At 44.8% G+C, this 11986-nt stretch overlaps 1 protein-coding gene across 1 annotated transcript; it reads left to right on the forward strand.

Moving 5' to 3' along the window:
- Positions 1-9489: 9489 nt before the first annotated feature.
- LOC136543481 (uncharacterized) lies at positions 9490-10103 on the forward strand. The gene is made up of 2 exons (XM_066535917.1): positions 9490-9859; positions 10006-10103. The coding sequence occupies exons 1-2, from the start codon at positions 9490-9492 to the stop codon at positions 10101-10103; spliced, it is 468 nt and encodes a 155-aa protein (XP_066392014.1).
- The last annotated feature ends 1883 nt before the right edge of the window (positions 10104-11986 follow it).

An 11986-nucleotide genomic window follows, 5' to 3' on the forward strand; every position in this document is an offset into this window, starting at 1 on the left:
AAGTTGTAGTACTTGAAAAATTGAACAACTTTCATTTTTGGAGATTTTCAACTTCTTTAGAAAATTTTTGAGTAATTTGAGAAATGAATGCAGTGGCAGTTCTGTAATTATTTCAAAAATCATCTCCACCTCACTGCTTGCCGCCGGCGCCACGCGTGGGGTCACCGCCGATCAAATTTCGCCGCTTTCCCGTGTGCAGGCACGTCACCGTCGCCGTGGCGTCTCCGTCGTGCGCTGTCGCAGCCGGGCGAGCTCATCCCGGCTATAAATAGCCACCGTCGCCGCCGTCGTCATCGTTTTCCCCTCTGCTCTGCTCCGCCACCGTGTAGCTCCGCCGCTCGCCGTAGGCCTCGTCGAGCCACGTCAGTCATTCCCAGCTACGTCAACGTGATCGCATTGGTCTTGCGCTCCTCCTCGACTTGCTCTCGTCGCTGGTGTTGGCTGGAATCGCCCGGCGCAACCCGTCTTCCCCGTGATCGGTCGGAGCTCCGCCGCGACTGCCCTCACCGTGGCCAGGCTGCTCCAGACCATCTCCGACTGCACCAAGCCCATCATCGTGATCACGGTGAGTTCCTGAGCGTGTTACTCACTCTTCCTTTGACTCTACTGCACCGTAGCCCTAGTCACATCGACCGCCGTCGGGTCCGAGCCGCCATGGCCGGCGTCGAGTTCCATCCGGTGTGCCCTTTTCTGTTCTGAGGCTTGGGATAGATGCGCGACTTGATGTAGATCATGTAGGAGCAGTCCGTCTCACCGGAAATTCACCACCGGCGCATTTTGCTGGCCGGAGCTGGCCGCGCCGCCGCGTCTTGCCCACTGTCGCTGACGTGTGGGGTCAGGCTGTCAGTGATGCTGAGGAAGAAGAATAGTGAGCTTTGGTTATTTTCTGATTTTGAATAGTGCAGCAATTTTGCAATTTTGTAGGAATTTATTTACACATCCAAAAATTCTGAAAATTTTTTTGTAGCTTCTGTACATGTTCTAGTATGATTTAAAAATTTGAAATTTGAAATTTGGATAAATTTTGAATGTTCAAATATTCAGTCCATTAATTGAAAAATGCAATTTCCATGATTTTTGTAGGTCACTGTATAATTCCAAAAATTATGAAATTTGTTTTGGTACACTAATTTGTCATAAGGAAGCTTACATAAAATTTTCAGGTCATTTGGAATAAGTTTATTTTTGGGCTTAATTCCAAATTAATTCAAAAATAGATAAAAGCAAACCCTAAGTGTTTGATTAGTGTTGGATCTTGTTTTGGTCATGTTTTGTGACTAGTAGGGTTTCAAGATCCATTTGGTCAAGTCACATGTGTGGTTCATAATGGTAGGATTGCAAGTTGGTTTTGTTGGCCTGCAACTGTACCGTGAAATAAAATCAATTGCGGTGTTTTACATTTCATGTGCCGTGGAAGCATCATGTTTACATTATCATCATGTTAAAGCATATGTTATCATTTCGTGTAGAACCCGAGAACGAAACGATTCTAGTTGAGCAAGTTCTGGAAGAATCCCCGGTGTCATGGGATTTGATAATTGTGATACTAATCCGGAACCAGAAATCGTCAACGAAGGCAAGCCCCGGTTTATGCATTAAGCCCTTACCTTGTTTACTTTGAAAAGTTATCACCTATGTTATTTATTGCATTAAGTTGTTTAATTCAAATGTTACCTACTTGATGCATTACCTACCTTGATAATTGTTTACCATCCTTGAAGATGTTTTCATTTATAAAGGCGTAGTGTGCTTAGTATGCTTTATGGTAGGCTTTCAAAGTAAAAGTTTCGATACAATCAAAGATGGCATACTGGCCAAAGAAAGAAAGGATGTAGAATGAATTAGAGACTAGTCGGGTGACTTATCTTGAATGTTGGGTAATGTTGCCGACTATGTCGCTTAAAGGCCACTCATTGTGGATCTTCTGAACGAGACACTTTGTAGTACTGGTCACATACTCCGGTAAGCCTACTTTGGCTAATCCGATACTAAGACGAATGCCCGCGCACTGGGAGTGGAGAGATGGCGGGAGTAGCGTGTACCCTTGTGGCTGGAATGTGGCCGGATTTGAGGTGTGCTGTACTCTCGGGTGGCGTGGAGACGGCTTAGTATAGGAGGATCCGGTAGCAAGGTTGATATATGCAAGATTAAGTTCTACATATGTCGTGTGATAAGGAATCCTCAGCTTGGACTTGAATCAATTCGAATTGCCGGTGCTCCGCGGATATGGAGACTCGATTCATTACAGAAGCAATGTAGTACTGGTGAATTACTAAAATATGAGAAAAAGAATGGAATGAGAAGGATTGGAATATGGGAAATGTATATCTAGTTGGGATAATGAACAAAAAAGACTTAGTGGTAAAACTTGAAAATAGAATGAAGAATAGTAAGCTTTTGGCAAAGAACTTTTGAAACTTGCTACATCTTTACCTTGTCCCAAACCCCTGCATCTCTAAAGTCTTACACCCCGTTTCATCGGGTTAGTCTTGTTGAGTACTTTTGTACTCAGGGTTTGTTAACCCTTGTTGCAGGTGAGTCGCATGCGCAGGCTTGTTTTGGTCCCTGCTGCATGTCTGTGTTCGAAGTCAATGACGATGAGGAGTGATGAATGGCCTTTGGACAAGGCACTAGTTTGTATGATAAATAAAGTTAATGTAATATTATCCCGCTACTATGGTCGTATGACACTTATGGTATTGTAAGTTTGAAAACAACTAGTTTGTAATAATACTATCTTAAGACTTCCGCTATCTTTTACCCTGGTATATATATTTGAATAAAATGTTGTAATTTGCAATGACTGTGATTGGGATCCTGTTTGAAAAGAGAATCGTGGATGATTCGGGTTTCCCGAGGACACCCGACAGACCTGTTGAGTTGTTGGGAACTCGTGTACGCTATCCGAGGTCTGTTAAGACAATGATAGGTGCATGTGGGCCTAATTCCTTAGAAGGTTCTGCCACATCCACCACCTATTGCAAGTGGTATAAATCAAATTGGTTTCCACATGTGGTATTTCTAAACCGATATCATCATGTTGATTTCACTTTGGTATTTATATGCTTTCTCTATACATTATATAGATTAAACTCCTTTGAGAATTAATTTGCCAATTATGCATAAACTATATTCTCCATCATATGTATGCTTATATTTAGGGGGAGCTTAGTCTATGTAATGTGAGAGTCAAATTTTGTGAACTATTCCACTTCACATATAAAGGATCACAAAGTTTGACCCTCCCTTGTGCTACTAATATCTTTCTTTTCGGTGTTTGATTCCAAAAGAAGAGAATTTGTAGGACCAAAAGCAAGCCCGACCATAATAATATATAAGTGGTAATGGTAATAATTTACAAGTGGTAATGGTCCGAGAAAGGGAGGATAGTGGATTATGGAGTTAGGGAGAGGCTTAAATCCATAATGCCACATGTGGACATTTGCAAGGGCAAGATAAGTTTTCAAAGATGTTTATATGTGGTATCTCTTAGCATCATATAACTTTTGCCCTTTGCATTGTATCCTAGCAAGTAGATAGTTTTTAAATTTCAAAAATTTTATTATTTGCTTGCTTTAGTCGTGTTGTCATCAATCATCAAAAAGGGGGAGATTGTAAGAAAAATGGACCCTAGGCCCATTTACTTTAGATTTTGGTGTTTGATGATCAACACAACCAAATTGGACTAATGAATTTGCAAGTAATTGTTTTGTAGTTCAATAGGGTGCAAGACGTGACTTGGACGAAGGCGATATGATGATCTGACGATCAACACGACCCTAGAAGCACAAGAGAGGATCCAAGTTATCAAGCAAAGTCTAAGCACGAAGATAGGAACCAAGCCGGACGCAAGATCGCAAAGAAACGAGCACCACAAAAGTGACCAGATGCGGCCCTCGGGATGACCGGACGCGTCCGATCAGTTGCTCGGCAACAGCAGGCGTCAGCAGCAGCAACCGGATGCTGAGCGAGGTAGTGACCGGACGCACTAACTTCACTGTTCATCATGATGGCAATATTCTCAACGTGACCGGACACAGCGGCACTGGACGACCGGACGCACAGAGTGCAGCGTCCGATCGAGTGTGACCGGACTCGACCAGAGTCCGATCAATTCGTGCGCGCTCCAACGGTCGGGACGACCGAATGCGTCCAGTCAGTAGTAGAAAACTAGGTTTCGCCCCCAACGGCTATTTTCTCAATGGAGCTTATAAATAGACCCCCCAACCGGCCATTTAATTTTAGTGATCTCCACTTGCATAGTGCTTAGTGATTCACTAGGTGATTAGCGTAGGTACTTTACAAAGTGCTTAGGTTGATTAGACCACCGCTTATGCGCTTGCTCTAGGTTTAGGCCTAGTGTTTAGTGAGGTTTGCATACCTCTTATCACTCGGTGCTTGCGCGCACCATTGTTGTACATCAGAGGAGCTTGTAGTCTTACGAGATCACACCAACTATATTTGTGGTGTGGCCGTCACCATGTACCGAAGGAAACAAGGCCCGCGGCGTTTCGGTCGGAAGCTTGATAGTGAAGACGGTGAGGAGGGGTCTGGGAGAGGCTTGCCGGAATGCACACCGCAGACCCACTTGCGCGTGGGGAAGGCCTGTGGCTATTCACGGAGTTACACGACCGAGAGCTTGGCCCTTGCGAGGGGTCCAACGAGGACTAGGGGAAGCTTGCGCGCTTCTCGATACCTCAGTAAAAATATAGTCATCGACGAGAGTTTGCATACCTCTACCTTACTCTTTAGTTTTCGTATTTACATTGTTCGCATAACTCCTTTTTGCAGTAGAAATAGCAACAAACTAACAAAACCGTAGTTACATATTTAGATAATTTAACTTTTACATAGGTTTTACTAATGTTAAAAAAAAAGTCATAGTTTAGACTTAAAGTTTTAATTCACCATCCTCCTAGACGTCACGATCCCTCATGGCTAGACTGGAAAGGAGCGAACGTTCGCTCGTGGAACTGGAATTGGGCCTTTCAACGACAGCCCTGTTATGAACGACGTATAGGAATATGAAGTAAAGAATCAAGCCACAGAGGAGACACACGATTTAACGTGGAAAACCCCTCCGATGTGAAGGGGAAAAACCACGGGCACCAGCCAGCAACAATCTCACTATCTCAAGAGTTTTGGGTTACACGCCTATGGCGGCTTACAAGAGAATCAAGTCTCCACGAAACCCTAGCAAGGGTGTACCCTAACAAGAGAATCAAGTCATCCTGAACATAACAAAGATAGAAAACCACTGGTGCCAACAATAGTCTTTTGGACTATCCAATTAAACCAACTAAGCTTGAGCACAGCTCAAACTTAGCAACAGGAATAGGCTTTGTCATCATATCAGCAGGATTATCATGAGTACTAATCTTGCATACCTTCAGCTTACCTTCTTCAATCACATCACGCACAAAATGATACTTGATATCTATGTGCTTAGTTCTCTCATGGAACATCTGATCTTTAGTGAGGTAAATTGCACTTTGACTGTCACAGTGCAAACTTATGCAAGATTCAACTCCACAAAGCTCAGCGTACAAACCTTTCAGCCAAATTAATTCTTTGCACGCTTCACAAATAGCCATATATTCTGCTTCAGTAGTAGACAACGCAACAACTGACTGTAAAGTAGCCCTCCAACTCACAGCACAACTGTCAACAGTAAACACATAACCTGTAAGTGATCTTCGCCTGTCCAGATCAGCAGCATAATCAGAATCCACATAGCCAATAAGACCCTTATCAGTTCTTCCAAACTTTAAACAGGAATCTGCTGTGCCTCTGAGGTACCTGAAAATCCACTGAACTGCCCTCCAATGTTCTTTGCTAGGATTAGACATATATCTACTAACAAGACTCATAGCATATGACAAATCTGGACGAGAGCAAACCATGGCATACATCAAAGACCCCACAGCACTAGAATAAGGAACCCTTGACATGTATTCAATCTCTGCATCTGTACTAGGACACTGAGCAGCTGACAACTTAAAGTGAGGTGCAATAGGGGTACTAACAGCCTTAGCATTTTGCATGTTGAAACGCTGAAGAACTTTCTTGATATAATTTTGTTGACTAAGAAATAGCAAACCAGATTTTCTGTCTCTACTAATTTCCATACCAAGAATTTTCTTAGCACTACCAAGATCTTTCATATCAAAACCACTACTCAATAGCTTCTTTAACTTAGTGATTTCAATCTTACTCTTGGCAGCAATCAGCATATCATCAACATATAACAGCAAATATATAGGTGATCCATTAACATGCTTGATGTAAACACAGCTATCATACTTAGATCTTTTAAAACTGTGTGCTAACATAAATGAATCAAACCTCTTATTCCACTGACGAGGGGACTGTTTCAAACCATACAAGGATCTCTTCAACTTGCACACATATTTTTCCTTGCCAGGCACTATGAACCCTTCTGGTTGGTCCATGTATATGTCCTCCTCAAGCTCTCCATGCAAAAACGCAGTCTTCACATCTAACTGCTCAAGCTCAAGATCATGTGAAGCAACAATACTAAGGAAAGTACGAATTGAACTGTGTTTTACCACTGGAGAGAACACATCGTTGTAGTCAACACCCGGAATTTGACTGTAGCCTTTAGCAACTAACCTTGCCTTATACTTTGGAGGCTCGCTTGGAGATAAACCCTCCTTTCTCTTGAAGATCCATTTGCAACTGATGGTCTTCTTATTCTTAGGCAAAGGTACAATCTCCCATGTACTGTTCTTCTCAAGAGACTGCATCTCCTCATGCATAGCAGAAATCCAATTCTCAGTATCACCACAACGAATAGCTTCTTTATAGGTTGCTGGCTCATGAACATTCTCCACCTGTTCAGCACAACTCAAAGCATAGTAAGACAAATTACACTCTTCAATAAGACGTTTAGGAGGTGCAATTGTCCTTTTTGACTTGCGTTGAGCAATAGGTAAATCCTCCTCTAACTGCAAAATAGGAGGAGTTTGCTGAACATCATCATGAGCATCATCCTCAGCAACATCATTATCATGGTCACCATGCTCATCAACAGGCTCTACCTGCACACCTGTATCATCATCAACATGCTCCACCTGCATGCGCATACGCTGCAGCTCTTTTTCTGGAACATGATCTGAGGGCAAACTGTCAGTAAACATCACAGATTCATTGAAAACAACACTCCTGCTCATAAAAGTCTTTCCTGTTTTAGGATTCCATAATTTATAGCCTTTGACTCCCGAACTATAACCAAGGAAAAGACACTTAACAGCTCTAGGCTCTAATTTTCCATTATCAATGTGAGCATAAGCAGTGCATCCAAAAACTTTCAACTGTGAATAATCAGCAGGCGTACCAGACCATACCTCAATGGGAGTTCTTTTATTTAGTGGAATAGAAGGCGACCTGTTTATCAAGTAACAGGCAGTATTAGCAGCTTCAGCCCAAAAATGCTTGCTCATCCTGGCATTAGACAGCATGCAACGGGCCTTAGATATGATGGTTCTGTTCATGCGTTCGGCCACACCATTCTGTTGTGGAGTATGGGGTATGGTGTGATGCCTAACAATGCCTTCCGATCTGCAATAATCATTAAATTCACGCGAACAAAATTCTCCACCATTATCAGTACGAAGCAATTTTACCTTCCTTTCAGTTTGCCTTTCTATCATTACTTTCCAGTCCTTAAAAGCAGCAAAAGTATCATCTTTCTGTTTCAGAAAATAAGGCCAAACCCTTCTAGAGTAATCATCAATAATTGTAAGCATGTAACGAGCACCACCAAGTGAGGACTTACGGGAAGGACCCCATAAATCAGCATGAACATAATCAAGAGTACCTTTAGTGGTGTGAACAGAAGTGTTGAAATGTACCCTTTTATGCTTTCCGAAAATACAATGCTCACAAAACTTTATTTTACTCGAAGTGCAGCCATCCAGCAGGTTTCTCTTCATCAATTCTGCCATACCATGGTGACTCATATGTCCCAAACGCATATGCCAAAGGTTAGTTTTACTAGGTTCATCATTAGTAACAGCAGCAACAGCGGAATCAGAACCAGGTAAGGTACACCCTCTAAGGACATATAACTTTGCAGAATTAAGATCACCTTTCAAGCAAACAAGAGAACCTTTTGATACCTTCAGAACGCCATCTGAACCAGAATATTTGTAACTTTCTGCATCAAGCGTGCTCAATGAGATAAGATTTCTGGACATCCCTGGTATATACCTGACGTTTTTCAGCGTGCGTGTCATGCCATCATCAGTCTTGATCTGAACTGATCCAATCCCTACAATGTCACACGGGTTATCATCTCCCATCCGCACAACATCCCCTTTCTGCACAGGTTTATATGAGCTAAACCAATTTCTGTTAGTGCAAATATGAAATGAACATGCGGAATCGAGAATCCATTCATCATGACCAGCAACACAACCAGCAAATACTACCAGACAATCTCCAGAATCATCATCAGACGCAGCAGCAGCAACAGAGACCTTACCAGCCGACTTTTGTTTCCTCTTCTCCTTATTCTGTACTTTTCTGCAATCCTCAACATTATGATTTGTCAGCTTGCAATAAACACAGAACTTTTTATTACCATGCGGCTTGGACTTTGAACGGCCTCTCCTTTCGTAGTTCTTTCTACCATCATTGCCATCATTTGAGGATCTGTTTTCAGTTCTGCCTCTCACATGCAAAGCATCGCCCTTGGAGGACGACGTCCCGTCATTCTGCACCATGCCTCTCATCTTCTCCCTAGACTGGAGAGCCTCATAAACTTCCTTTAGGGTTAGTTCATCACGGCTCAAAAGTATGGTGTCACGAAAATTTGCATACGAATTTGGCAAAGAACATAGCAGTAAAAGACCTAAGTCCTCATCATCATACTTCACCTCCATCGACACTAGGTCGGCGACGATCTTCTTGAATTCAGCGATGTGGCTCATCACTGAATCCTCCTCCTTCATCTTCAGGGTGAACAGCTTCATCTTCATCTGCATCTTACTGGTTAGATCCTTGGACATACAGATCGATTCCAGTTTCAGCCATAGTTCTGCAGCAGTTTTCTCTTTCAGACACTCCTGCAAAATATCATTATGAAGATGCAACTGAATTAGGGCGAGCGCCTTCTGATCCTTGCGGATCTCTTCTGGAGTCCACTCGGCCTTCCTCTTTCCGAAACTATCCAGCGCCTCATCATAGTCATGAGTCTGCGCCAGAATCCCCCGCATCTTGACTTGCCATAGCGAGAATCGTGTGCCCTGTATTTTGTATTTTGGATTGGAGTTTAGCGTTTGAGATTGCGACGTGTCAAACCACAGAACAAGGCACCTTCGAGAAAGAGACTAGACCCAATACGTACGCTCACCCGTGTCAGAACCCTATCAGATTACACGGCTATATATATGTCAACTGACCATTACGTATACATGCATATAACGAGAACCAAATCTTTTGATGCGGCCACGTACTGCGCACGGCATGGCGCCGCCGCGGTCCAAGCCGACCATCATCATCGCCTGTGTCCTCCTCTCCTTCCTCGCCGCCGCAGCGTTCGCCGCACCCGCGGCGGCGGCGGCGCCTGACGAGACGACGTGCGCACCGTCGCTGCAGCGGCTGCTGTCGTGCCTGGACTTCATTGAGCACCGGTCGGACGAGATCCCGACGCCGTGCTGCATCCAGGTGAAGCGCACGGTGGCGGAGCAGCCGTGCTGCCTCATGCACGTCGTGCGCGGCAACGCCGCCAGGCTCATCGGCCCCGAGTACGACAACACCCGCGCCGTGGTCAACGTCACCGCCAAGTGCCTCGGCGACGCCTCCGTCCTCATGTCCATCACCCGCAACTGCTCAGGTTCGATCAGTAATATACATAACTCCATCGATCGTGAGATTGTTATTCAGCTAGCTTATAACAGCAATGGACTTTTGTTGTCATATATATGTATGATATGGGCATGTCAAAATTGTGATCGTGTTCTTGTTTCTTCTTTCTCGCAGGCAAGCCGCTCCCGCCGCTGACGCCTGAGTTTACGTTTACTACTGCCGCGGTGCCGCCGCCATCGTCGTCGTCAGGTGAGCAACAGATTGATCTGTGATGATGACGTAAGTTTTTGGTGTGATGATGCTGGTTTCTCATTCGAACATGCAACTTTTCCAGCAGCAATGTATGCGGGCTCGTCAGCTTGGACCTCATTGTTTCTAGGTCTTGTCGCGACCGCCGTCTATGGAGCCGTTGCTGTTCTACAAATTTAGTAGGCCTTCCCATCGTCGGAAAATACATCTATTTGTCTTGATTCATGTTGATTTACTAACTCAATCAATCAAGTACTATGAGTTGCGCTTATTATCTTGTAGATTTTATGTGTCTAGCTAGGCAAACTGTGATGTTCATCGGTTACAAACTTACAATAATCTCGATCTGAGATGCCAGGACAATGTATATGAATATTATCTGTTCCTTTGTTTTCTTTTACTGTATGAGCGTCCGGACGCCATTAAAAATATCAGACGTATGCCTGACACTCTCTCAATATTGGTCTCTCTCCTCTCTATCCGCCATTCTTATCCATACTTTTCACCACATATCAGCCTATTTCTAGTTCTCACTGGTATTCACCAAAACAGACACTCGTTGACCTCTCCCCTCCCCTCCTCTCTCTCTCTCTCTCTCTTGTGCTCCCATGGCATAGTAGCCCTTCAAGATGACAGCGCTTTGAGACGGCGTGGCACAACATGGATCCTTCGATGGGGTCCCTCACTCTTCCTCATTTGCAAACTCCTTCGTGCTGGGAGTGTCCTCTCTAGTAATGAGCTCGTCCATGGTGAGATACATGGAAGTGCCGCGGCTGTGTTGCACGGAAGTGGGTGGCTCTCATCGACCCCAGAGCGACGCCCTCCCCACCCCCGGTGGCGCCCTCTCTCATCCCAGCGACCGAGCTCCCCCACCCCGGCGGCCATGGCGCTAGCTCCTCGCCCCCCCCCCCATCCCCCACTGTCGCAGTTGAGTCAAGCCCGGTACTGGTGGCGCTAGTGGCGGTGGTGCTCGAGCGCCGACGCTCGCCACCGGCTCCGACCCCGACGGCTGGAATCAAGCAGCCCAGGCTTCCCCTCCCCTATGTTGCAAATATATGTTTCAGGTGTTTCAGTTGTTTCAAAGGTATGTTGCGGTTGTTTCTTATGGATGTTGTAAAAGTAGATTGAGGTATGTTGCACATGATGCATATGTTGCAAGTGTTTCAGAAGCATGTTGTAAACGTTTGTTCAAAATGTTTCATCTGTTTTCAGACGTATATTGCAATCATTTTTATCTAGATGTTGTATTTGTTTTCACACATATGTTGCAACAGTATATTCCAAATGTTTCAGATGTTTCAGTCTTATGTTGCAGTAAGTGTTTTTTCATGTTGCAATTATTTTATCTGGATGTTGCATATGTTTCACACACATGTTGCAAGAGTATATCCCAAATATTTCATCTGTTTCAAATATATGCTGCATTTGAGTGTTTCATGTTGCAAGTGCAGACCACCGACGTTAGTGTCCATGAGGGCGGGCAGGGCCAAGCCGCGGCCATCGACGTGTGAAGGAGGCGCAGACCGCCGCGGCGGTGTGTTGAGGAGGCACAGGGCACGCAGTGTTGTTGTGGAAGAGGCGGGGGCGAATCATCCGAGCGGCGTGGGCAGCAGATCTAAAGCGGGCGGTTCGGATGCGAGCACGGGAAACGGAGCTGGCGCAGGCGGTGCACGAATCTGAGCGGATAGGGCGGAGCCCGCCACGGTCGTCCGAACGGACGTAGGCGTACGGACGTCGGGCACTGGTGCTGCCGTTTCTGTTCTATTTGCTCTCTCTATAGGCACGTTACGAAGCAGAGTTAGAACAATTAACAACATCACACGCATGCTAGCTGTCAAGATTTTATTGCTCAAATCCATACCAAAAACCAGCGCGATCAACAGCGCGTATACGTCCATAGTTCACA

This window comes from Miscanthus floridulus, chromosome 3 (genome assembly GCF_019320115.1).
Source record: "Miscanthus floridulus cultivar M001 chromosome 3, ASM1932011v1, whole genome shotgun sequence".
NCBI lineage: Eukaryota > Viridiplantae > Streptophyta > Magnoliopsida > Poales > Poaceae > Miscanthus > Miscanthus floridulus.

What these genes read in the sequence shown, in the direction of transcription:
- LOC136543481 (XM_066535917.1), top strand. Translation starts at nt 9,490, where the DNA reads ATGGCGCCGCCGCGGTCCAAGCCGACCATCATCATCGCCTGTGTCCTC. An exon ending in CATCACCCGCAACTGCTCAG is followed by an intron (nt 9,860 to 10,005) that starts GTTCGATCAGTA and finishes TCTTTCTCGCAG; the next exon opens with GCAAGCCGCTCCCGCCGCTG.